At 42.4% G+C, this 27,784-nt stretch overlaps 1 protein-coding gene across 1 annotated transcript; it reads left to right on the forward strand.

Moving 5' to 3' along the window:
• Positions 1–303: 303 nt before the first annotated feature.
• Positions 304–27,784, forward strand: HAPSTR1 (HUWE1 associated protein modifying stress responses). Its single transcript, XM_004057184.5, has 4 exons — positions 304–979; positions 1,631–1,711; positions 11,701–11,976; positions 25,373–27,784. The coding sequence occupies exons 1-4, from the start codon at positions 754–756 to the stop codon at positions 25,615–25,617; spliced, it is 828 nt and encodes a 275-aa protein (XP_004057232.1). The 5' UTR covers positions 304–753; the 3' UTR covers positions 25,618–27,784.

The following is a 27,784-nucleotide window of genomic DNA, read 5'->3' on the forward strand; positions in this document are numbered from 1 at the left end:
CGTCCCCTCCACCCCCTCACCCGCCCCCTTGGCTCGGACGAAACCACTGTCAGCTCCTCCCCCTCCTCCTTCTTCATCCTTCCTGACATTCACTCCCTTCCCCCAGCCAATTGGTTACGTCAGGCAGACAGGCCGAAGAACCAATCACGATGCTGTGCTTAGAAGCCGCCACGCGGAACCGGCCGGATCCGACTAATAGGGGCCCTTGGAGCGGCCACGCCTCAACCGGGCAGGGTAGCTCGGGCCCAGTGGGCGGTGCTTCTCCAGTCAGCATGTGGGCGGGGTAGGGCGGGGTAGGGCGGGGACTAGCAGCCGCAGAGCCGTCCTCGGCGGTGGCGACGACGACGACGTTGCTCAGTCTTGGAGTGCGCTCCGCGGTGCGGGCCGAGCTGCGCGGAGGGCTCGGCGATCAGCGGCGGCGGCGGCAGTGGGGAGGCCGCAGCGCCATGGGGGGGCGTTAGACAGGCTGCGGCGGCCGAGGAGAGGGGCGGCAGCGGTTATCTGGTCCGCGGCGACCTTCGGCCGGGCCTGGGGGTGGGAAGGCCTGGGGCGGGGGTCGTCCCTGGTTGCACGGGGCCGCGGGGCGGGGCTCGCCGGCCGTCGGGGTGCAGGAGGCCTGGGCCGCTGAAGGGAGAAGGCGCCGTCGGTCGCCAGGCCCTGCCGCCGGGCCGCTTGACGACGACGCTCCCGCGGGGGCCCCGCCTGAGGAGGACGCGGCGGCGGTGGCGGCGAGGCCGCGGGAGGCCGCGGAGGATGGAGGAGCGGAAGGAGGAGGGCGAGGCCGAGATCCAGGAGCACGGGCCCGAGCACTGGTTCTCCAAGTGGGAGCGGCAGTGCCTGGCCGAGGCCGAACAGGACGAGCAGCTGCCCCCCGAGCTGCAGGAGGAGGCGGCGGCCGCCGCGCAGCCCGAGCACAAGCAGCAGAAGCTGTGGCACCTCTTCCAGAACTCGGCCACCGCCGTGGCCCAGCTCTACAAAGGTGAGGCCGCCGCCGCCATCTTGGTACCGCTTGGCCGCCCCCGCCCGGCCCCGGCCCCGGCCCTGTTGGCTCAGCGGCCGCTTCGGGGGGCCGCGACGGCGGCGGCCTCGGGGATCCCGGCCGGTGGCTCCATGGCCCTGCCGCCCCCTCCCCGCAAGATGGCGCCGCGGAAGGGAGGCCCGGGGTTGGGGGGACAGGCCAGAGCCGGCGTGGGGGGAGCCCCGCTTTGGGGTGGTCCGAGGGTCCCCGCTCTCCTGGCCCGGCCACCCGGTGTCCCCCTCGGCCCGGAGAGGGGAGAGGAGGAGCCCCCGTCACAAAATGGCGAAGGGAGACGGCGGGGCGGCCCCATTGTGCCCTGAGTCGGCCTCGGGGCGGGGACTGCTAGGGGGGCGCTTCCCTGCGCCGCGGCTCGTCCCTGATCTGTGTCCCTGAGCTCTGCGGCATCCCCTTCTCCCCGCCGCGACCTCCCTGCCCCCCGGTCCTCACTCTGGGTTTGGGATCCCGAAACCCCTGAACAAAATGGCGAAACCTAATATGGCCGTTCCGGAGTGATTGACGCCCAAATAACATTCTTGTTTTGTTTCTTTCTCTTTCTATGTGTGTTTCTTTTTTCTTTTTGGTGTTTTTTTTTTTTTTTGGCTTGCTTTTCAGACCGAGTGTGTCAGCAGCCAGGACTTTCTCTCTGGGTCCCCTTCCAAAACGCAGCCACCGCCGTCACCAACCTCTACAAAGGTAAAGATAACCTTGCTGCATTGCCGATTCAGGGAAGGGCCGCCTGCGTCAGGGTGTCTGCCCTGCGTTCCAAGTGTGTTTTCTGCTCCCCAGCCCAGCTGCTAACCTTGAATACCTTGCAACTTGAGAATCCCGGCGGTGCTCTAGCTAGATCCACCGGAGGCGATTTTGACACCTCCCTCCGCCACCCGGGACAGATGGCAACGCCTGGGGACGTTTTTGGTTGGCTTCTCCTAGAAGGGGCTGTTGTTGGCACCCAGTGTATAGAGGCTGCTGAAGGTCCTGCAGTGCCCAAGATAATCCCCCCGACGCCCTCAGCGAAGAATTATCCTGCCCCTAAAGTCAGTAGTGCTCAGGTTGAGAAGCGTTGAGCTGGAAGACGGCTGAGCCTTGCTTCCCTCTGGAAAAGACATTGAGGGAAGATAAGAGTTGATGTTTTTTTGTACTACAGTCGGAAGTGGGACGAACTTTATGGAAAAGATTCTTGAGTTAGGCATTTGAAAGCGTGGCAGTCTATATAGTTTTGAAGTGCTTGAAAGCTTGCTAATCGGAGTCATCTGCGCGCATGTTAACGTGCTCCTTCTCTAGCAATTTGATCAAGTGTTTTCTGTTAAAACGATCCTATATTTGATTATAAGTTGCTGGCAGGAATTCTGTTGAGAGTTTTGAGTCCATAGGTTTGTTTTATGGTGGTTCCTCTCTGGAGTTAATCCCCCTCCCTTTGTGATGACATGAAGATGTGTAAGTAAACGTTCTTGCCCATTTGTGCATTCTTGGTAACGGTGGGTTTAGATTTTGTGCCTTACTGGTTTTGAAGATTGAGAAATTTGGGGTTGATTTTTTTTTGGCAAGATTTTTATGGAAAAAGGATTTGACTTTGTTAATCTTAAGAAATATGTATGTAATTAAATGTTTTCAGACTTTTAAGAGTTGCTCATAACAGTAATGGAATTTTGTGCATTTCAAAAATACCAATATTGGTATTTTTGCCATATATATTTAGGCCATATATAGGTTGAAGCGGGCTATGAAGGTGCTGCTTGACTCTCAAGTTGTTAATTTTTGCATAAGAATGTGCAAATGGCCGCAGCATCTTGTAGGAAAAAATATCTCTTATTGTGAGATTTCTTGAGTAGACTACAGTTTTTTGGGACAGTAATTTGAGAACTGGTAACAAAGTGGTGAAAAGAAACGCTAACTTTAGGGAATGAGGAACTATAATAATAATAGTCCAGTCTTACTGAAAAAAGGGAAACATGGTTAAATAGTGCCCCAGTGGTTAGCTTTGATTTTATATAGCTGTTTGTTAAATTGTGACTGAGTAAATTGCTTCAACATCTATCAGTGCTGACGGTCTTGAACGTTTTGGAATGGCTCTTGGTTTTGTCCAAAAAGGGAATTTTGAAATAATAATTAAAAAAAAAGGTTTCTGGGAGTGTAATTTACATACAGTAAAATCACTGTTTTAGGATATATACTTTGATTTTTTTTTTTTTTAAGAAGTAGAATATATCTATCACCCCCACCCTCGAGTCCCTGGCAGTCACTGATTTGATTGCTGTTTTTTCTTCTCCATCATGTCCTAAATAGAACCGTGCAGTCCTTGTAGCCTATTGTGTCTGGCTTGTTCCAGTTACTATGATAAGATTCACCCATCGAGTTCGCATTGCAGGTGTGCATAGTTCAGTGCCTTTTGATTGGCTAGTATTACTCTGTGGTGTGGCAGTACCATGGTTTATTCTTTTGCTTTTGTTGGTATTGCTTTGTGCTTGAAGGGGAAGGCAACACATTGTTAGTGTTTTTATGTGCCAGGTTCTTAGCCTAGGCCGTATAAAATGGGAGTGTCCTCTGGCTTTGGTCCTGTTGGGTGCTTGTAGAATGTGTCCCTTTAGGACTAACCTAGCAGTTTTCTTTAATGCTAACTTTTCGTGTAAGAAGATGGGTTCAGCAGTTGAACTCTGAAATAATCCTTGATTTGATTACTTCATTTAAAAATGTTTACAATTTGTTAGTTTTCCTGCTCAGAAAATTTAAAGAGGAACATTAATTTTATTTTTAGAAAACATCACATATGATTCTTGGATTATTGTAAATGCTAGATTGTTAGTCTGAACTAGTTTTATTTTGTACCTTGTTTCTGTACAGTGAAAACACATCCCTTGCCTAATAGAAATGGTAAGTTGTGTCTTGTGGAATTTGATAGTGTAGTAACGTTTTGTTATTTGATTCAAGGAGTGTGTGGATAATACTCTGGATAGCCTCACACTTTCTCTTTTCAGGGTGTGGTCTTTAGAGAACAGGCATACAGCTGTAGGAATAATTGGTTACCTTAAATAGAACCAATAAAATTAGCAAGGTGGTGTCACAAGTGCATGCAGCAGTAAGTAGTACTAAATTTAAATGATATTGGTTATAGTTCTGATTAAATATTTAAATATAATTTAAGGGGGTAAAAATTTGGTGGATACTTCTAAGTGGGCAGCAGGCAGCATTCCTGTATTTTGTATAATATCTGACAAGGTAAAAATGGCTTATTGTGCAGCCTGGGGCCAATTTGGCACTCCTGCCAGCTTCTTGATAACTACCAAGAAGTTCATTAGGTGTTTATCTCAATCCTGACCTTCATTAAGAAGGTCAGGATTGAGATTAAAAACCCAGCAGAGGGTCGCTTTTAGTTGTCAGAGGGCTTTTGAAAAGTTGAAAATTGAGTTAATTGGTTTGGTTGGAATGTGGCTAGAAGGATCCGGAAGATAATGTAAATGTAAGTTGAACTTCAGCAAGGACAGAATTCAATAAAATGGAGTGGGTGGTTACCTCTACTGTAAATAGTAGGGTCAGACTTGTCTTCCCCTTTCCGAAAAAGGAAGGAAGCCAAAATACTGATTGCTGGTTTTTGATTTGATAAATGCAAAGAGGATGGTGTTTCTTCAATATTCAGTAGTATCCTTAGATAAGTGTATTTTTTGATTCCTGGAACTAAAGAAGGGGAGTAAAAAATAAGTTTAATCTGGCTAGGGTTGATGTTTACCCAGTGTCATTGTGAGTTGGAGTCTACTGCCACATTGCCTGAGTTCAGATCTTGGCTCTGTTACTTCTTATCTTTATGGTCCTGGAGCCAGGGAAGCCAGGTGTTAATTCACCATTGTGCTCCTTGACTTAATTAACTTAAATAGGGATAACTACCACAGATTCTAGTACAAGCTCTTAGCTTTCTGCCTGGCATAGTGAGTGCTCTGGCATTCATTGTGTTGGTGGTCAAGTTTTAAGTATTTTTTGGATTTTTCTCAATGTGGGCAGTGCTTAAAATGAAGGGAAGTAATAATAGTTTATTTTCTGTCTTTTTAAAAATTTTTTTTGTGTTGAAATAAACTCTGGTGTGTACTTCCTTCTTCATCTTCTTTCCCTAATTGGAGTAAATGTAAGTAGAATTGACAGGTGGGGAAAATAGTCTGATGCCCTTAAGTCCTCACTTTTGATACATCTTGATGCCAAGCCCTCTTTATATGTCTCACTTCAGTGTGGCCATTTTGGACTTGTACACTAAAGGAGAACTGAGCATAACTGTAAATGTGTGGGCCAAGTGGCAGGTGACTTAGAAACAAATGGCCAGAAATCATATTCTACCTGGAGACTGGTGGAGCTGGTTTGTGACTCACTTGGCTGCAAAAAATTATTACTGAGTTTGAGACTTTGTTCAAAATACCTTAGTGTGGATTACAGTGAGAAACCCTAAGCATTAAATTTCTATTTAACTTTTCATGCCTGTAATCCCAGCACTTTGGGAGGCTGAGGCAGGAGGATTGCTTGGGGCAATATAGTGAGATCCTGTGTCTTAAAATTTTTTTTTAATTAAAAAATTGTAGCTTTGTCAGAAGCAGTAGCCTCAGTTATTCATAATACTTATTTTTTATAATAGACTGCTTTTTTTGTGTGTAGCTCTTATTTTTTTCCTTTTTTGAGACGAAGTCTCGCTCTTGTCCCCCAGGCTGGAGTGCAGTGGCGTGATGTCGGCTCACTGCAACCGCCTCCCTGGTTCGAGCGATTCTCCTGCCTCAGCTTCCCCAGTAGCTGGGATTACAGGCGCCTGCCACCACACCAGGCTACTTTTTGTATGTTTAGTAGGGATGGGGTTTCACCATGTTGGCCAGACTGGTCTTGAACTCCTGACCTCAGGTGATCCGCCCGCCTTGGCCTCCCATAATGGTGGGATTACAGGCATGAGCCACCGCGCCTGGCTCTTTTTTTTTTTTTTTTTTTTTTTTTTTTTGATACAGGGTCTTATTCTGTCACCCAGGTGGGAGTGCAGTGGTGCTGTCTCAGCTCACTGCAACCTCCACCTTCCAGGCTCAAGTGATCCTCCCACCTCAGCCACTGAGTAGCTGGGACCACAGGCACCCATCACCATGCCCAGCTAAGTTTTTGTACTTTTGGTAGAGATGAGGTTTTGCCATGTTGCCCAGGCTGGTCTCCTGAGCTCAGGCGATCCACCTGCCTCAGCCTGCCAAAGTGCCGGGATTACAACTGTGAGCCACCATACCCAGCCTGTGTGTAGTTTTTCTGTGAAAGGATATGTTGGTTGCAAGTATGAGAAAACACAAGTTGGGCTGGCTTTAGCTGTATGGCCATGTATTGGCTCCTCTGACTTAAAAGGCCACAGTAGGATTGACTTAATTGAGCGGCCCAGGCTCCCCTGCTCTGTTCTCCCCTGTGTGCACTCGCACACTTTGTTATTAGGCTGGCTTCATTATGTTGGCAGAATGGCTTGTGGCTCACATCTTAGAGCCACTTAGTGAAGCTTAGAAGAGCCTAAAAATGACTTCTGTCATCTCTTGGCCATAACGGGGTCACTTGCTTACCCACAACCATTAATAGGGATACATAGGGTTATGCACATGAGTTGAGAGCTAAGCCACAACCCCTTGAGCAAATGTGGAGGGAGCTTCTCTCAAAACATGGTTGCTATCTAAACAAAAACCTGGAGTGCTTTTAGGAAGGGGAGGACAAGGATTGGATGCCAGGCAGGCAACAAACTGGTTATTAAGATTCTCCCCCAGGGCTGGGGCGGGGGCTCACGCCTGTAATCCTAGCACTTTGGGAGGCCGAGGCGGATGGATCACCTGAGGTCAGGAGTTTGAGACCAGCCTGACCAACATGGAGAGAAACCGTATCTCTACTAAAAATACAAAATTAACTGGGCATTGTGGTGCATGCCTGTAATCCCAGCTAACTCGGGAGGCTGAGGCAGAAGAATTGCTTGAACCTGGGAGGCGGAGGTTGTGGTGAGCCGAGATCATGCCATTGCACTCCAGCCTGGGCAGCAAGAGCAAAAATCCATCACACACACACACAAAAAATATTATCTCCCTGGTTCCTGGTCCTTTGTTTTGTGTGCTAGGTGAAGATTAAGTAAATACATAAGTAGCTAGGAGGTATGCTTATTTTTGGATACCACTTCCTTAGGGAATACGATTGGGAACAGTTTTATTTTGGCTGTGACTTAGATTGTTACATTCCTAAAGAAACAGTACATTTTCTTTACTGGTTGGAGTGCCAGGCCTCACACCTGTAGTCCAGCACTTGAGGCTGAGGGGAGAGGATCTCTTGAGGTCTTGAGGCTAGGAGTTTGAGATCAGCCTGGGCAACATAGTGAGACCCTGCCTCTACCCTTCCTCCCAAAAAAGAATAAAATATTTTTCTGTGTGGTGGACTGGCTAGTGCAAATTTAATTCTTAAGTTTAAAAATCACGTAGTCAGTAGTATTTCTTTAGAAGTGTTGCTTTGATGTAGCATTGTGCTCTTATGGTTTGTAGATTGTCTGCAATTGAGAGATGGCTTCTCATTTGAGGAAGAGAGGTCACAGAAGGAACTCTGTCACTGAACTTTGGACACAAGGCCCTTTGAACTTCAGTTCCTTGTTACAAACTTGAGATACCTGCTCTAATTCACATGAATCAATGTGTATCAAAAAGCTATAAGTAGTGTAATCTGATTAATTTTTTGCAGTTATGTAAGAAAGTTATGATTTGGTCTTCAGAATCAATATAATTCTTTGCCCTCTGCCCCCACCCCAGCCCGTTGTGGTGGGAGAATTTGTCTTCTAAAATCTCTTGGATTCAGTTTCCCATGCTTATATAAAAGCATTAAAAAAAAAAATGGGAAATATGGGATACCTGCTATGACTGGTGTATGAATCAGTTCATTTTCTTTCTTTTTTTTTTTTTTTGAGATGGAGTCTTGCGTGTCACCCAGCCTGGAGTGCCGTGGTGCAATCTTGGCTCATTGCAACCTCTGCCTCCCAGGCTCAAGTGATTCTTCTGCCTCAGCCTCCCAAGTAGCTGGGATTACAGGTGCCTGCCACCATGCCTGGCTAATTTTTATATTTTGAGATGAGGTTTCACCATGTTGGCCACGCTGATCTCGAACTCCTGGCTTCAAGTGATCCACCCACCGTGACCTCCCAAAGTGCTGGGATTATACGGATGAGCCACTGTGCCACGCCCGCCCAGTTCCTTTTTTGAATAAGGAAATGAATGTGTTGTGGTTAAAGGTTAGATTGACATTACAGTGCTCGTGGAGTTTGCCTAACCTTCAAGTATGTGGCTCTTTTCCACAGTGACTTTGGTTTCGGTAAAATAGTGTTGGACGCAAGACTGGCCACAGCTTCTGTGCTGTTTTTCTGGGATAGGTACCCGAAAGTCCATGCTTCTAGAATTGGGGTGTGCTCAGAGCAGTGTTTGGCTGAGAGCCTTCAAGAGGCCGTGTGTGTGTGTGTATGAGATTATCCACTGGACACTAGTTTGTCCTGGGATTATGTTAAAATGTAGTCATGCCTAAGATTCTCCAGTAAGCATGCAGGTCTCCTAATTAGCTCAAGGTATGAGAAAAGTTTGTTTTCAGTCAGGTAACTACTTAAAAAGGACTCTATTTTAAATACTTCACCATTTACATGGGACTTTGTATTTTGGGAAATAACTGAGGTTGAGTTTGAGTGGTAAGGCAATTGGACTTGGTTTTCAGAATATATACTGTTAACAGTACAAAACTACATTATGCCCCAGTGGTGCAAAAACATACCTAAAACCTTAAATGTTGTTTCTCCTTTTCTCCTCTAGGACCTTCTAGTCTGTAAGGGTAGTGTTTGCAAAATGCATGACTTGTAGTGTGCTCATAGTTGGTTCTGACACTGAGACTTCGTCATCTCAGAATTTTTGAGGTGAAATAATTGGTCATTTGCATAACTTTTTTAAAGAGGTTCACAACTTGTTACATAACTGTCTTACATCTAAGCCAGGCCACTAGTGATTACTGAGTTTTCCCGATGTTCAAATCTGTGATGAAACCATTAGTCCCTTGCAGATCTGACTGTTGGACTTCTTGTGTCTTCAATCAAAACAACCCAAAACTTGGCCAAGCTCTTCACAGGATAGTTTTTTTTTTTTTAAACACCTCACGTGGCCCCTTCCTTTTGGCCCTTGAGTTTTGTATCAAGTTTAGCTTCTCTTTTTTTGCTGTCTGGTTTGCCAGGTGTATGTTTACATGCCTCCTTCATCTTTTTTTTTTTTTTGAGAGAGAGTCTTACTCTTTCGCCCAGGCTGGAGTGAAGTGGCGCATTCTTGGCTCACTGCCATCTCTGCTTCCCGGGTTCAAGTGATTCTCCTGCCTCAGCCTCCCGAGTAGCTGGGATTACAGGTGCCTACCACCCATGCCCGGCTAATTTTTGTATTTTTAGTAGAGGCGGGGTTTTGCCATCTTGGCCAGGCTGGTCTCGAACTCCTGACTTCAGGTGATCCACCCACCTTGGCCTCCCAAAGTGCTAGGATTACAGGCATGAGCCACCATGCCCGGCCATCTTTCTTTGCACTCTCCAAGCCTGCTTCAGACTTGTTTCTTGTGTCCCTTTTACTGTGCTTTAGACTTTTTTTCCTCTGTTTCTCCAGGGCTGGGCTTACCTCCATTTGGCTTTTGAAGAATAAAATATCCTCATTCTCTTCAGAAACAGAAATTTCTTCATTTACAAGCTTGATTAAAAGCAATTCTTCTAGGTAGGATAGGTTTAAAAACCTGATTGCTTCTAGGTTAACACATTTTACATTTATCCTTTATGTGGTGTGATAAGTTTAGTTGGTCAATGACTTGATTTCTCTTAATGCCTCCAGCTCTTTCAGAATCATTTAAGTTTTAGGTACAGTATTACAAGGTCATCTTTAGGTTTGTCCACCCATTTAGGGTTGGCTCATCTAAATCTTTTCCTAAAGAGATGGGAAAAGTGGTGACCCTCTCTACTGTTATTTACATTCAAAATGGAGTTCATGCTTTGTTTATGAAGAAGTGAGAAATCAAAATTGTTGATTCACATTATACCAGTAGTGAGACACTGGAGAAGTTACTTCACTCTTGAGCTGCTTTTTATATTTGTAAAATTAGAATAATCCACCTTCTCAGAGTTGTGATGGAGAAGATATGAATGCACTCTATAGCATATCAGGTTTCCAAATTGATGTTGAATTCTAGTCCTGGTCCTTTTCATTTTAAAGTATTTTTTCTTTCTTTTTAACATCCCAGGTCCTACTTTGATTATTTTTTTAAGAGAAAAGATGTGTGGACAATATCCTTGTTTTTCTTTGTCTTTAGCAATAAAGACTGTCATCTGCTAAAGAGTAGGCCTTATTATAAAGTTCTGGTTGTTGTGCTTCCCTCTTGCCATTTTCTTTAATAGTGCAAATCCAGCTTGGGATCCTCTGCGATGTCTGGATGATTGTTTTTTTTTTTTTTTTTTCTGGAACATAGCTTTACATTGTTTGACTATTGCCCATCCTTTGAGAGTCTGCTGTAGATGTAGCAGACAAGAAATTAAAGCCGCCGGGTGCAGTGGCTCATGCCTGTAATCCCCAGTACTTTGGGAGGCTGAGGCAGGCAGATCACGAGGTCAGGAGTTGAAGACCAGCCTGACCAATATGGTGAAACCCAGTCTCTACTAAAAATACAAAAATTAGCCAGGCATGGTGGCGTGAGCCTGTAATCCCAGCTACTCAGGAGGCTGAAGCAGGAGAACCTGGGAGGCGGAGGTTGCAGTGAGCTGAGATCGAGCCACCGCACTACAGCCTGGGCGACAGACTCCGTCTCAAAAAATAAAATAAAACGAAATAAAGCCGGGAAAAGTAATAGAGAAATGTACACAGTATTGTTGCTTTTACGGAAAGTTCAAGGATAAAGTAACGATGTTGGTTAATGCCATTAAAGACATACTGGTGATGTTCTGCTGGCACAGCAGCTCAATTAAAACTAAATAATAGTCACTTAAATTTTCAAATATTTTTTTCAACTAGATGAAACCACTTAAAGGTAGAGATCATTTTACCAAAACCCAGGTGGAGTATATGCAGATAATTTAGTCTAGGAGATCTATTGGGAATGGTTGAGTTACAGGAAGCTGTTGGGAACTGGAAGCAGAATGAGTATACCCAGGGAAATGAATAAAGCTTTTTGTTTTCCACCATGCTATTTGATTTTAGTGTTGAGCCGTCAGTCAGAATTAATTTTTCCTTCTAAAACATTTGCCGCTGCCTTCAGCTTGTTCCTGATTCTTGGTGCTGAATCTGTCAGTAGGAATGTATCTCCACAATGACGTGGTAAATGCAGATGAGCGTGGCCTGAGGCATGTGCAATATTTAGACATCTGTTGAATGATGTGATGCAATTTATTTTAGGTAGTTTCATTAAAGATACCTAATTTCTCTGTTTCTGTTACCTTTTTTTTTAACAAGCCAAGCTCCAGGACTGAGTAAACACTGAATTTAGACCATTAAGATTAAATGTTACATATAACATTTTCATTATGACTGAAATCATTTCAGTTTATATTACTGATGGGCTCAGAGGCCACATCATGGTATTCACTTTGGTTAAATTGTAAAATGGTTTTCTTTAGAAGGGAATACGGGCTCTAATGATCATGATACATGTTTTCTCTTTTTCTTTTTTTCTAACAGAAAGCGTGGATACCCATCAACGAAGTTTTGATATTGGAATTCAGATTGGCTATCAGCGACGCAATAAGGATGTGTTGGCTTGGGTTAAAAAACGCAGAAGAACTATTCGTCGAGAAGATTTGATCAGCTTCCTGTGTGGAAAAGTTCCTCCACCACGAAACTCTAGAGCTCCCCCAAGACTGACTGTAGTGTCCCCTAACCGAGCTACTTCAACGGAAACTAGCTCATCTGTAGAGACTGATTTGCAACCCTTCCGGGAAGCCATAGCTCTGCATGGTAAAGCCGTTTAAACATATTTCTTTGGAAAAATGGTTAAGAGGGTGCCTGTGGACCCATTTTTCACGGTTAGGTTTAGGTCCAGATATACTGTTTTTTGTCTTACAGTAAACAGCTTGCTCTAGAAATGTTTAATAGAATGTAAGCTAAGAACTTTATATGGGCGATTTCTGTCAGCTAACCCATCCTAGAAAATGTTTTTAGAAAGTTAGTTTGAGCTTATTGGTGTTAAAATGACATATCTTTCTGCAGCGTTGATTAGAATTTATCGCTTTACACTTATGTGTTGTACGTGTTTTTTCCTCTTCTGAAGTCAAAGAGGAAGTTCTTGTGTGTTAAGAATTCTGTTATATTTCTAATGGTCCATGACAGGCAAGTAAGGTGGGAAATTGTTGGGTTAGTTCTCATGGGACCTGGGACCTCCCTTGACACCTTTCTTACTTGGTTTGCTGTAGATAGTGGGAGAGGATGGATGTAAGACTCGACCTTCTGCCTGTCGTCCCTCAGGTCCCTTGCGCTTTAAGAGGCGGGACCAGCAGAGTGCAGCCAGTGGACAGGTGGATCACTATCTCCCCAGGCCAGACCTGTCATAAGAGGGCACTCTTGGCTAAGGGATTTTAGTATTGCTGGAGAAGCCCGGGAAATGTAGTCAGTGATAAGTCTGTTGTTGCTTGTTGCTGTCTAATACAGACTTCCAAATAGAGCTGGGAGAGTTAACCTGTGTGACAGCATTTAATACTGCTGTAGGAAAAAAAGCAACAGAATAATAAGACTTGCTTGAAACCATGATAGAAAGATGGATCACGCAGGTGGCTAAGCAGGTAAAAGTAATTAGGTCATGAATCCTTTTTTTTCTTTTCCTTTTTTTTTTTGGAGACGGAGTTTCGCTCTTGTGGCCCAGGCTGGAGTGCATTGGCGCGATATTGGCTCACCGCAACCTCTGCCTCTAGGTTCAAGCGATTCTCCTGCCTCAGCCTCCCGAGTAGCTGGGATTACAGGCATGTGCCACCACGCCGGCTAATTTTTTAGAGACAGGGTTTCACCGTGTTGGTCAGGCTGGTCTTGAACTCCCAACCTCAGGTGATCCGCCCACCTCGACCTCCCAAAGTGTTGGGATTACAGGTGTGAGCCACTGCGCCTGGCCATGAGTCTTGTTGAAAGTTAACATTTTTGGGCCATAGTACAGGACATCTAAAACAAAGTAACCTGGTAAGGTACTAAGAAATAGTGGGATATAAAGAAACTTTATAGACGTTGAATCATTGAGACTTTATAATACCTGTAGAGATCTTGTTCTCTCTGGCAAACCGTAGTTCTTTCCTGAAACCCCAATGTTGTTTTTTCCCTTGATGGTGTTTAGGACAATTAAAAACAAAAACATGAATTGCAGGAAAGTTCAGGTTGTGTGGATGCAGTACTTTAAGACTGCACACTGTTCCTGACACAGTGGAGTAGTTAGGCTGTCAGAACTTTGGAAGCTCAGGCAAAAATGGGATTGATCTGTTTATGCTGAATTAGAGAGGTTCACATCTTTCCCCCTAAAGTTTGGGAAAACAATTAACTAGAGGTGTACATAGTTTGTTAGATTAATTTTAGTGCATGGTAATATTTGATGCAGTTGTCTCTCCTTAAGTATTGTGATTTTCTTCCTTTATTAAGAGGGTTGTGGCTCATTCCATGCTTCTCTTAAGGTATCTTTTTACTCTATTTTACTGTTACGTTTTAGAAGATAGTTTTAAGAAACATAAAAACCATGCTTGTTATCTTAACGTAGTAGTAGTGTACATAATAGTAAAAAGGGTAAGCCAGCCCCCTCTGCCCTTGAAATACTGTATTCTCCAACTCCCACTACATTTTCTCATATTGAATCTGTTCCACCTGTGATTTATTGTTTTCCTGAACTTTGGGAGTTTTAAGTAATGATACAGTTGAAGGGACTGTTCATAATTTTCACATGTTTAAGTTGTGAGGCTTTAAAACTTAAATATAAGGCTTTGTGTAGGAAAAAAATGATCTTTACCTTCAATAAATTTATAATGTAGCACTAATCCACTATAGATTGGAGACTGAATGCATTCTTACTCTTAGGGTTCAAACCTCTAATTCATGTGGTTAAGACAGTGTTGTGGTGAAGTAATAGGGCCCCTTGAAAGAATCTACAGAAACATAAATTATACTGAGTTGTGCTCTACTGGTTTGTGAGAACATCAGTGTATTAAGGAGAATGGTAGTTTAATTTGAATATTTAAAGAAAGTAATTTGAATGGTTCTAGTACTAGGGCCATTATTAACTAGTAACATAGATTAGTGACTTTAACTGGGTGTCCTTATTATCTGATTTGTCTGAAGTGAAAACTGTTAAGGTGCTCTTTTAAAATGTATTTGGAAACACCATAGTTAGGGTAAATACAATGTCAGAATTCAGTCTTGAATATTATTTGCTTAGCCAAATTTATGAATTCTAAGTTAGGCCAAATTGAAGGTTTTGGAGTTTTACATTGTGGGTGAGTCTAAATTCATGCGTTTGGCAAGCACAAGGACATGGGGAAAGAATTTGGTATTTTGAGGCAGGCTTGAGTTTATAATGAAAGCAAACTCAGTTCCTCTTCATGTCTTATGTATTTAAGAGAGGACAGTTTTCCCTCAGTTTTTTCCCCCTTCCTTACCCCTACCCCCATCAAATACAGCCCAACCAAATAACTGTGTTCTTAATTTAAAGGAAAATGGCAGACTTGATACCTGCTGAATATTTCGTGTAGACAGAGTATGACAATGAATGAGATCCCCAGTTATTGCCCTTGTAAGCCTGGGAACCCAGTTTAGTGGGAGAGACTAATGTAAACAGCTTTAATCAAAAGTATATCAATTGGCCAGGTGCTGTGGCTTATACCTATAATGCCAGCACTTTGGGAGGCCAAGGTGGGTGGATCACTTGAGGTCAGGAGTTTGAGACCACCTTGGCCAACATGGTGAAACCCTCTCCCTATTTGAAGAAAAAAAAGTAAGGCATATCAATTTATGGTTATCAAATAGGTTTTTTTTTTTTTTTTTTTTTTTTTTTTTGAGACTGAGTCTCGCTCTATAGCCCAGGCTGGAGTGCAGTGCTCACTGCGACTTCGCCTCCTGGGTTCAAGTGATTATCGTGCCTCAGTCTCCCGAGTAGCTGGGATTATAGGCGCCTGCCACCACGCCCAGCTAATTTTTGTATTTGTAGTAGAGATGGGGTTTCACCATGTTGGCGAAGCTGGTCTTGAACTCCTGACCTCAAGTGATCTGCCTTAGCCTCACTGCTTGCCCCTAAGTGGTGGGATTGCAGGTGTGAGCCACTGTGCTGGCCTCAAATAGTTTTTATCAAAGCTGCTTCAGTTAGTGGTTAGCAAGGCTTAAAGACTAATTCAGTGCTTTATTTTGACACTTGTTTGCAACATGTTGCTTTTTTTCCTGTGTCCTATGGGACCTAGTCATCTGTATGTTAGATTCACAGAGGAATTAAAGAGATAAACATGCATGTGCTAAATTGATTTCTGTCTTGCTTTGTTATCCTATAATGTTATAAAATAACATTATTATAAATTTCCCAAGAGTTGAATTAATACTAACAACTGGTAACTCGTTTTTATGTAAACAGCATACTTGAGACCAGAAATCTTCTGGATCACTTTGTGGATCTCTGCCTGCCATTCTCATTGGTCCTCTGTTCATCCCTTTTCTAGAGCTTCTCCTTATCTTGGCTTCTCTTCTGCCACATTGGCCTGCCTGACCTGTCCTCAGGCCCTGTCACTGCCCTAGATTACGTTTCCCACGTCTTCACTTCCAAATCTTGACCTCTCGTTTAGACCTTCTCTCTTGACTGCCAGACGGCATGTCCCACTGTCCATCTCCAAAGTGTCCCACAGGCATTTATCTCAGATGAAGTTTCAGGTTGGACTCATTCTTCTGCCCCAACAGCAGAATGACTCATTGAGCCATTGAGCCATTCAGCACATTCTCTATATGGCAGATTCGGTGCTGTCTCTGGAAATACATAAACATAGAGCGATTCCTTTTTCTGTTGAGGCAAATATGGATTTGGATAATTTCTATTCAAGTCATGAATGTGGTATGTGGAAGGTCGTCTGAGAGCAGAAAGAGATGTTTCACAGCACAGCCCGGCTGTGTGGTGCTCAGGGCAGGCCCTCTGGAGGAGGTGAGCCTGGGCTCTTGGCCTAATGTTTCAGCTCTCACTTTCCAGTCATGAGCTGTTGTCGCCAGTCCATCTTTCATGAGACGATTGGAGTGATGTTTCTGGTCTTGTCACTTCATGGTTTAAAGTTTCCTGGGCCTACACAGTGAAGTCCAAATTCAGCATGGTATTACAAGACCCTTATGATCCAGTCTTAACCATTGGCTAGGTATCCTAGCCATACTGTTTTATCTCTTGAATACCTCTATGCTCTTTGACAAGTCCAGCCCCTACGTGTTCATACCTCACTTCTGTGACACAGCCTTGCTTCAGGGCTCCCAATCTCTGTAGCCTCCCTGAACTGTGCATTTGCTCTGCTGCTTGATTTGTTTCTGTGACTGTTCCATTCTCCTCGGGACACATAGCAGGGACCTTGTTCTTGGTCCTTTTTTTTTGGCTTTAACAGAACATAGCAAAGAACCTGACATAGGTGTAGTCTGAGTTTACCACTGGGGTTATCACAGAGGTCTGCTAAGTGAATACAACACAGTGGGGACCCAGAACCTCTAGAAGGGGTTGAGGATTACAATCCCCAGATAGCTACAATCAGGGAATAATGTAACCTGTTTGCCTAGGGTGCTACATGGTAATCTTGAATTAGAACAACTGAGACTTCCATGGGACCTTAGGGTGATAACCATTAAACCTACTCTTTCAGTGTTTACTTTGTAAAAGCATCACACTAAGGAGGTTGTCATTTAATCCTCACACCTACCCTGGGTTATTAACACTGTTGATGAAGAAAGCCTTACTTGGCTAAGATATGGAGCAGGTTAGTAAGTGGTAGAATAGATACTCCAGTCCTGTCTCCAAAATGCAAATTTTTTTTTAATTAAAAAAATTTCTAATTTTCAATATATTTATTTTTGATTTTTTATTTTCTGTAGAGTTGGAGTTTCGCCATGTTGTCCAGGCTGGTCTCAAACTCATGGATGCAAGCCATACCCCAACCTCGAACATCCAAAGTGTTGGGAATACTGGCATGAGCCATGGTGCCTGGCCTCAAAATGCATACCCTTAACCACTGTGCCCTTACATTTTTAGATGTGGGATTTCTGTCTATGACATCGCCCCCACTAAGACCTAGGGCTTAGGTGTCGAGGTGGGAAAGATCTTGAGGCTTTTCTTCTCAAAATTAATCAGAAACGATGTGAATTTTATATCTCTTTCTGAGGTTTTCCCCATAAGCCAATCTGGATTAGTAGACTTAAAGGTGAATGACCAACTGTATCCCTGGTTCACTGGTTAGGAAGAGTACATAGTCTTTGTGTATAGGCTATTTTCCTCGCTAACCTTGGGCAACATGCTCGACTTCTCCAAGCCAGTCTCCTTTGTGAAAGGTGATATACTTACAAGACATTATATTAAATGAGAACCCAGGCAGGTTACCTACCCTACCATGACACTGGAAGTATTCTTTGCCTTAAGAAAAGGAGAATTGCTGGTTGGTTCCAGGTCCTGTGGGTACCCTCATTTCCCCTGGGCAATTTTACTATAAAAATAGACCAAGGATCTCAAGGCCCAGTGGCTTTTGCCTTCTGGGATACTTTTTTACCTCCCTGTTTAGTAGTAAGGGTCACATTTTAAATTGCAGCTATCACACTGGAGGGGTCAGATCATTTAGAACTTTGACTGCTTAAATATTACTTGCTAAGATCTTGAGCTTGTCTCATGTTGACAGACTAGTGAAGTTGGTTACATTGTCTCTCTCCTCACTGGAGGGAGAGATTCAGAGTTGCCCTGTCCAACCCAGTGCTATCTGTGGAAAGGGTTGGATTGAAATCTAGTCTGCCTTCATTCTGAGGTATAATCATGGGGGTTAGGTGAAAGGGTCCCGAGTGAGAAGATGGTATGGGTCCTAGGGTGGGGAGCCCGATGCCAAGTCAGACTTCACTCGGTATGTTTATTCAAAGCCCCACTTTCACTCGTAGCATATCATAGGTGGTCTCTGCAAGTTGCTGACCCTGATTTCAGACTGTTCCATAAAAGTCAGACACTTGGTTTTAGTTCCCAAACTGATTTTGATGACATTCTTGACTGCAGGGCTTGGAGTTAACCCCACTGGGCCTGAGTTGTCTCTGTGTAAAGTTACACATCATTTCAGACTCAAAGGCCTCTAGCATGCAGGGTCTGGTGTCATAATAGGCACCAATGGGAACCATTACTGTCATTGCCTTTTTTGGCTTTAATCTTCCCAATTGTAAGTTCCTTTCATGTTTAAAACAAGTTTAAAAAACAGGGGGACTTAGGCAAGCTCAGGCAGTCTAGCCTTTAATGTAAGAATTTCAAAACATAAAGGAAAAAAACCTTTTTTTTTTAAGCAGTACTTTGTGAGTTACAAGACAGCAGCAGCTCCTTAGTGTTGATTGCCGAGGCCTTTTTGGTTTGAAAACTCTGCTTCCTTTGTGAATTTGGTGTTACGAGTTCTTATTGTTATTCTGCAGCCTTTACTATTGTCCTTTATTTACTGAACACAGTGAATACCAAGCACTGTTTATTAGAGGTTAGGAGTTAGGGGCAGGTGATTAAAGAAACAAAAAAGCTAATAATCTCCTCAAGCAATTTCTGGCCTAATAGAATTATAGTAGACAGTGAAGTATCTAAACCCAGGGAATCAGATTGAGGCACCATGTCCATCGCCTTGAGAATTAATAGGCTGCATTTCTGGGTTCTTTTTTTTTTTTTTTTTTTTTTTTGCCCAACTGATTCTTTCTGTGGACTTACATGGAACTTCTTATTCTCTTAAATCATTAAGTTACTTGACGATATTCTTGGATTTGGAGAAACTGGATGTAGGGCCGTATGAAAAAATCATTCGAAATCAGATTTAGGGGTATAAGGTTGGATAGGAATGTTTTACAAAGAAGAATGTAAGGCAGATAACTAATTTGTCACATCCAAAGTATAAAACTGCTACTTTTTCCCTAGAAAAGGGAAGCTCATTTTAGGCAGCCTAAACCAGTAAGATTTTGTTCCTCCTCCAAGTGCAGATTTTTGTACCCTTTGTTTGTCAAAACATTCTTTGGCCCTATGCATGCCAGAGTGATATAGAAAGGAAGTTACCACATTTTTTTGAGAACAAATCACTCCTGATAAAATTTCTTAGACAATTGATAATCATTTTAAGAAGAAATTTAATTGTATTTAGCTCTGTGTCTCACCCCTTTGGTGTCACTCTTCTACCTCTTCCATCGCTATAGCTAAATATTTAGAAGTATGTCTTGACACCTAGCACAAATGTTTTGGTTAAGTATCTTAAAACTGATGGATGGTATGACTGGGCAGCATGGCTCACGCCTGTAATCCCAGCACTTTGGGAGGCCAAGGCGGGTGAATCACCTGAGGTCAGGAGCTTGAGACCGGCCTGACCAACATGGAGAAACCCCGTCTCTACTAAAAATACAAAAATTAGTCAGGGGTGGTGGCGCATGCCTGTAATCCTGCCTACTCAGGAGGCTGAGGCAGGAGAATTGCATGAACCCGGGAGGCAGAGGTTGCAGTGAGCTGAGATCGTGCCATTGCACTCCAGCCTGGGCAACAAGAGCAAAACTCAGTCTCAAAAAACAAAACAAAAAACCTGATGGTATAGTACGAAAGAAACGTCTTGCAGTTTTCTGTTGCAGAGAATTAATTAGAACCAACCTGTTGGATTATACACGTTCACCTTTCAGAATCCTTTCTTCTCTGTGGAAACCCACACTCTCAGCAGTGTGTGGGAACACAGTAGATTCTTAAGGAATGCTTGTTGAATGTTGCAGTCTGCATCTTCTTGAAGTAACAGAACTGTTGGTAGCTGTTTAAAAGTAAAATGTATCTAACAACCTTTTGGAAATTAAGATGTAAGAGATTAATGCACCAAAGCAATCTCTTAATTACTTAAAATGAATTATTTCAAATAATCTTTAATTGAATTTTCTGTGAAGTCTGGAATTTGTAAATTATGTCCCTTTGTTCAAACCAGCCCCTGAAAAGAACAATTAAGGCAATTAAGATAGCATTAAAGTTTTCAATGAAGTTGGCATTTTCTATGTATTAAGATTAGATGTTAGCTGCTGAAGTTTGTGGAGGTCGGACATAAAGCTTCCAACATCAGTAATGCAAAATTGTCTTGAACCTGCGATAAAATTTTGTTGGACTTTTTTTTCATTGCAGTGAAAAGGGCCATGTAGCATGCCTCCAAGCCAGGTTACTCAGCCTAGTCCTTGTTTAAGCAGTTTTGATATTCATTCAAGTTCAATTTTCTCACTGATTTTATGATTAATTTCTTGGAAAATTTGAAAGTTTTCAAGAAGTAAAAAATTAATATCTTGTTATCCCACTATATAGAGATTAACTGCAGTTCAATGTTTGGTGCATTTTCTTCTAGTCTTTTTTTCAATGTATAAATATTAAAGTTATTTCATAGTTGAGATCATACTGCATATATGATACTGTATCTTGCTTTTTTCATTTTAACGTCGTGAGCAATTTTCCCATGACATTACAAACTGTCTTTGAAAAATGGAAAACATTTGGGGCTGTCAGCATAACTGAAAATGTTTTCTTGGTGTGACACATGTATCTTTGTAATTGGTTTGATTTAGTGTGCTTTATTTCAATAAAAATTCAGTATTATAATTTACAGATTGGGGTGGGGAGTGGTATCTACTTCAAATTACTGAAATCTTCCTAGTAGAATTCCTTTTTAAATGTTTGAACTCCCCTGGTACATCTTAAACACGACCTTGACACTGCAAGTGCTTGGATGTCCTGGCACCTCAGAACACAACTTTGTGCAAAAGGAGTGCTGTGCATCTGAATAGTGCAATTCATTTCCAATGCAAGAATGCCAGTTTCTTAGGGCCCCCCGGTCAGGATATTACCCACTTTGTTTAAGTTGTGACTTCAAATCCCATTTTCTATGGGAGATACACTGGTGGAACAAATCTGCAGAGGGCCCTGCACCTGCGCTGGTGGATCAACAGTGTCTTCTCACCTCCAGGGCTAGCTGCCTTGCCTTCCCTCGTGGGGCTTAAGTGGCTGGGAAGCAGATAGACAGTGTAGATGAAGTCCTGGGCCGCTGGCTGCTGGACTGAGGCAGTGAGATGACTGGGCTGGCATTTGTTCTTTCTCTGCCTGTGTGTGACCTCTAACTATGTGCCTGGAAACTGAATTACATGTAATTAATGCTGCAAACAGGATTTTCTTATTGCCTAAGCATGAACTTGGTATGAAAATAATAGTTAATAATTTACTATGTAACTTGGATTCTTATAACCTGGACTGTAAATTTGTTTTAGCTCCAGTGGGAGTTTCCTTTTCAAAGTATGATGAAACCATCCTCATCTTTTCTACCCCTGGACTAATCATTTAAAATGGATACAGACACTTTAAAACTGCTGAGTTTATCTTGTGTTAAGCAATTAAGACTTCTCTGTCTAATTATGCTACTTGTTCTGCTTTTGTCAATTGATACTCTCATAGCCCTTTTGAAAAAGTATGTTTTTGGTAGAAATTAAGTTGTATGCCCTCAGGACGTACAACTTGGTTTTTTTTGTTTTTTGTTTTTTGTTTTTTTTTTTTAGTTCTGAAGCATGTTTAGATTTTTCTGTACTTGTATAGGTCTGATTGTTTATGTGGCTTAGCTAAGGTTTCCTAAAGCATCTTCTAGTAGCTGTCATTGGTTTGTAAAATAAAATTTGGGCTGTCAAAATGCACATTTTTTGGTTGTTAATCTTAATTATTTTTGACACTTGTGGAAAGTCTTTTTGGGGAAGATTAGGTAGGCAGACTTTGAAAATATTTTCACTGCTATGAGAGTCAGTCATAGATCATATTGCACATTAAAGTTATAAAGCTAAACACCCAGATCATACACCCAGTAGAAAAAGATGATTTCCCAGAAGCTGCTAGAATTTTCAGATTGACCAAATTGATGTTTAACATATCTTCTTTTTCATGGAGAATGGCAACTGAAACAATAAGGAACATTTGCTTGAAATCCCTAGTCCACTTCTGATACAGTGTTTTGAGCCTTCCATATTTATTGTTAGGTGTTAAACGTGCTGCCATGAGACTCCTATGTTAACAAGGGCATTGGGATGGGGTTTGTTGAATTCTTTTTATAATTTGAAATGATAAAGGGGATCTTGATTTTAATTATTGAAGTAGCCCAGTTTATTGCTGAACGTGCCCATATTTTGCCGTTATAATTAGCTTTTGGATTATGAAACAAGTACGAAAGGTTATCTGTGAAGAACATGGGCACCTTGTAATATGTTACAGGCTGAGACACTAGGATGAAAGAAGGCACAGCTCTCCCCTCAAGTTTAGTCTTGCGGTAGAACTTTTAAAAAAAGCCAACAATGGGGATAATTGAGTTTTAAACTTGATGGCAATGATTTAAGTGAAGAGAACACCTGGGTTTATTTCCTGGTGTTGGAGAGGTGAATAAACATCAACAGTTGAACCTTTGATTTCAGTGGATTTCAACATGGGGGTAGGACTTTGAAGTATTATTCTTTTTCAGAATTCATAAGTGCCAGGCACTGTGCTTAGGTCATTAGATGGAGATGAAAAGGTATTTTCTATAGGAAGAGACGGTTGATTGTACCATGCTGTAGAAAGATAGCTCAAGATTTTTTTTGGTTTATTTTGTTTTTTAAAAGTAAGCTTGTGCCGGTTGGAGAAGAGGAAGTGAAGTTCCTTTTTGATGGTGTTGAGTTTGAGATGTCCAGTAGGCAGTTAGAAATCTGGGAGGGCCGTTGAGCTCATTAGTCTAGTTTTGGGAAACGTGTGTGGGTAAGGTAGGGGTTGAGGATATCACCCAGGGTGACACCAGCCTTTCAGGGGCAGAAGGGAACCCCACCAAGGTGACTGAGGAGTGAGCGGAGAGTTTCAATTTCAAGGAGGGGGAAAGAGGAGCCAGCAGGAAACTAAAATGGAGAGGTAGGAGAACCAGGGAAGGAGCCTCATAAGGGAGGTGCTGGGGAACAGGTGGACTCACTCAGGGAGTGAATGTTGGGAGAGAGAGACATTTGCAAATGTTGGAAGAGACAGATAGTTGCAGGCCTCACTATTTCAGAGAGCTGCAAATTGCATGATGTTGGTAGTGGGGATTCGGTCTAAGGGTGAAGTGAAGAGAGCAGGAAGGGAAGAGAGAGAAACTGTTCAAAGAGATGAGGCCTAAGAGGCAGGCTGGCCCTAGGACCAACCTGAAGCCACCTTTTTGCTAAAATAGGCTTGGAAGAGGATCAGAATAACTGAATAGGAATATAGATTACACTTGGGTGGGAGTCCCAGCTCTTGTTTACTACCTGTTGACCTTGGATGAATTAACTTTTAAACTTGGGTTTTCACCAGCAGAAAGGAGATATTATAGGTGTCATAGGAAGTAATTGACATAGTACCTGACACAGGAAGTATTCTCATGTTAATGCTTCTATTTTTTAATAGGTGCTAGCCTTGGAAAGGTTGAGAGGCTAAAGAGGGACAGTTTGATTTCCTCTGACCACCAGCGGGAAGGGAGGATGTGTCTTCTGCAGGGAGGGCAGCCAGGGGTATTGGGTGGATCAGTGCAGAAAGGAATGGGGGCACCTAGAGTGCGGAGTTGAGCACCTCAGAAGGGAGGTGTGGCCCGCAGGACATTGTCAGCATGTGCGATGATAGCGGAGGCCATGGATTTGAGAACATTTCACAGAATATTTGATGGAGGGAAACGCCAAGGGGAATGTAATAGATTTGATGTGATAGGAGGCAGAGACTTTTCAACTTAAAATTCAAATTTAAACTACATATTTAGGGAGTTCATGATTAGAAAGAATGGGCCCCTGTCAAATGAAACCTCTAAACTTACTTGAAAATCTTATAAGTCCCTATTCTTTGAAAATTAATTGATAGTCAAGCAATAACATCCCTAGGTGAGGCGAGAATAGTGGAAGGGGAAATTCCTAAGGCAGAAGATCACTGCCAGTGACGGTAGGTTTTTAAAAATGCAGCACTGTGTTTGGTGTTTCCTGACCTGACTCATACCTTTCACAGGTTTATCCTGAATGTTTAGGAGTGGAATGTAAGTTTGGCTCCTTAACTGTGTAAGAGTTTAAGGAAAGGAATAAGTATCCATGAGTGCTGGGTATATTCTGGATTCAGTAAAGTAACTCTTGTTTTTGAGACGGAGTTTTGCTCTTGTCACCCAGGCTGGAGTGCAATCTCGGTTCTTTGCAACCACCGCCTCCCGGGTTCAAGCGATTCTCCTCCTCAGCCTCCCGAGTAGCTGGGATTACAGGCGCCTGCCACCATGCCGGGCTAATTTTTGTATTTTTTAGTAGAGATGGGGTTTCACCATGTTGGCCAGGCTGGTCATAAACTCCTGACCTGAAGAGATCTGCCCAGCCTCCCAAAGTGCTGGGATTACAGGTGCGAGCCACTGCGCCTGGCCCTGGATTCAGTAACTCTTGATGTTGAAAACAAAGCAGCAGGATTCTTCACAACCCTCTCCCCTCCCCACTTCCCTGAAGGATTAGAGAGGCTCATGATTGAGGCTGTCCTGAAGGATATCTACCAAATACATTCCAGACCTTAGGTGATCACATAGCCTGATTTGTCCAGGGCAGACTGACTTTGTACCTCATGTCCCAGTAGAAATTTTAGCAGTGACTCTTTTCGGGCTCAACAGTAATCTGTTTTGGATGGCAAGTTATGTGATCACCTTATCTAGAGGGGATGTTGGAACAAGCCCACCTAGGCCTGGAAGTGATTTCTGGCTCTCCTGAATACATCACACACATACACACTCATCAGAGGGGTCTGTTGGAATGGTAACTTTGGATAACCAAAAATGTCTTGTCTTAAAAGCAAATGTCTCCTGTCCTTATCTGTAAATTTTGTGCAGTACCTACCTCATAGATGGGAGAATTTAATGAGATATTTGTACACCTAGCACGGTGGTTGACACGTAGTAACTTTTAGTAATTGGTAGTTACCAATATTGTAGATATTGGTAGTATTACCAATAAAATATATGTCAAGGCCAGATGATATGTTTTTCCAGAATAAAACTTAATTGCTTACTAGTAATCCCTTATAAAGGAAATAGGCAGACATGCTTTGACATTGTGACAACATGGAAAGTAAGTGGGTTGCTTTCAAAAGGGTTACATAATTGAGCAACTCTAAAACCTTTTTTCTTCTTCCTAGGTCTTAGTGGTGCAATGGCTAGTATAAGCGTGCGTTCGAGTACCCCAGGCTCTCCTACACATGTAAGCAGTGGATCGAATGCTAGTCGAAGGAGAAATGGACTCCATGATGTCGATTTGAACACTTTCATATCAGAAGAAATGGCACTCCACTTGGACAATGGTGGAACTAGAAAGCGTACCTCAGCCCAGTGTGGCGATGTCATTACAGACTCACCAACCCATAAACGCAACAGAATGATCTAAACTGCAAACATTTTCACACCCACCATGCTGCTTGAAAGCCACTTGATCCTCAACATATACTATAATTGCAAAGGAAACATGAGGCCATCTTCCCTTGTTCACTGTTTAAGACAAGTGAATTCTATAGTGGTTGCCATAAAAGGAAGTTCTAGGTATTTATAGTAGATGCCTCTTGTAATTATGGCTTTCTTAAAACTATAATCCTAGCAGAGGACATCAGATATTGTGTAGTCGTTAGCAAGATCATCATAGGCAAACATATATCCGTTCCAAGGCTAAAAGTGACCTTAACTGTATTTATTCTCAAAGGGAAAGGAAATATCAGATGTTTATTTGGTTATAGAATGCTTTTTTTTTTGGGGGGGTCCATTTCCTGCTGTGTTGAGTATTTTGCTTCAACAGTATTGCCAGGTTCCTAAAATTGTCTAAAAAGATGATTTGGCTTCCATTTTTGCAGCTGCACTGTACCATGCACCTGGTTTCTATATAGTAACAGTGTGCAATTCTAATTATTGGACTGTGCCCTGTTTTTAGTTTTCAAAGCAGTTTCTAATTCTGGTGATTGTGTGATGTAAAGAGGTGCTATGATGGTCATGCAATTAATACTAAATATTGAATCAATGCACAGAGCTTTATTGGATTCACTTTGTGTGTGTTAGTGCTCTAAAGTAGCAGTATTATTATTAAACTGTCCCCAGAGTAACCCTGTAGGCCTAAAGTACTCAGTTTTAAGACAAACACTACTTCCCATGCGGGGTACTTTCCTTGTGGTAAATGTAAACATGTAGACTGCATTCGAGGTGACCTAAAGTAGAGAGGTCGTGAACCTTGAGAATGGGCTTCCTTTTTGGTTCAGTATTAGTGAGAGGGAGAGGGAGATGGATGGTGGGGTAGGTTTTCTAGTCTATCATTTTACATTTTTCATGGAGTCCCTGCTTAGTGCAGTTTCCATTGGAATGGGTGGAAGATGATAAAGCTCTCTTTTATCTACTAATAATGTGATTGCAACTTAAAATAGCAAAACCCAACTCTCCCTGTCCCTCCAGTCCCTCTCCTAAAAAGTTCAGTTTGGAATCTCATTCTGGAAAAGATGGAATCGCATGGAGATTCTCTAGCTGTTAGGTAGACCTAAATAAAAAGTTCTCAATAGATTCCTCTTTTGAGTAAATATAAGACCTCCTGTAGCTACAATGTTTTAGAGCATGTTTCATCTTCATTTTTAATATCCTGAACTGAATGATAGTGTTTTTTTAGATGAAGAACTGATGTCAGCCTGCCAGGTAATGTAATTTATTCTATCATATTATTATATTATATATCAAGTAGGACAGTGAAAAATGTTTCCTTGCAAACTTGTAGTCCAGTATCAGTTACTTCCTATTTTTATCCTTAAAAGACCATTGCAAATCAGTGTAAGGGTTTTTCCAGTTATTACTCACAGCACTTTGTTAAAGTTTGCAATTTCTTCAGCCATTTAATAATATCTTTCTGTGAAGAAACTTTGCTGAGTTAACCATAAATATTCATTCATTGACTGGGTGGGATGTGAATGGAATGTTAGAAATGTTGTGTGAATTGAAGTTCTATATTCATTATAGATGTAGCCCTTATTTAAAAAAGTGAATTCCATACTAAAACTAGGAATGAAAGTGAGAGATTGCTAAACTTTTGCGAAAGTGGATCATTTTTTGTTTGACTATAATAGCAGGAAGAATTATAGCAATCTGTCATTTTACCTGAAACAGACAAGCCTATGTATTATGAATACTTTCAAGCTTCCCTTTGGAATATACAAGACATGCATTTGGAGTTACCTTTGTTTTTGTATCGTTGTAAATTTAGATTCTGGAATTGGGGTTTGGTGGTGCAATGTGTTGCTCACAAGTGGCCAGAACTCCTATTCCTAAAAGGATTTTGAGATGGAGGAACACATATTTAATTCCCGTTTATGCCTTGGTTCTTGTTCCTCTTTCCACGTTGGATAACAATTTTTTGGTTGTTTTGTTTAAGTTGGTGCTCTGAAGCTTAATCTCAGTACCCTTTACTCTGAATTGTCAAATTTTGATAAAACGTGCCATTTTCTTTGGTAAGAGAAAGCAGGTCTTAATGTCTGCCAGAACACAATTTATATGCCTTATTGGCTTCATTAAACTTTTAGAAAACTTTA

This window comes from Gorilla gorilla, chromosome 18, assembly GCF_029281585.2.
Source record: "Gorilla gorilla gorilla isolate KB3781 chromosome 18, NHGRI_mGorGor1-v2.1_pri, whole genome shotgun sequence".
Taxonomy (NCBI): domain Eukaryota; kingdom Metazoa; phylum Chordata; class Mammalia; order Primates; family Hominidae; genus Gorilla; species Gorilla gorilla.

What these genes read in the sequence shown, in the direction of transcription:
- HAPSTR1 (XM_004057184.5), top strand. Translation starts at nt 754, where the DNA reads ATGGAGGAGCGGAAGGAGGAGGGCGAGGCCGAGATCCAGGAGCACGGG. An exon ending in CGTGGCCCAGCTCTACAAAG is followed by an intron (nt 980 to 1,630) that starts GTGAGGCCGCCG and finishes CTTGCTTTTCAG; the next exon opens with ACCGAGTGTGTCAGCAGCCA. An exon ending in CGTCACCAACCTCTACAAAG is followed by an intron (nt 1,712 to 11,700) that starts GTAAAGATAACC and finishes TTTTTCTAACAG; the next exon opens with AAAGCGTGGATACCCATCAA.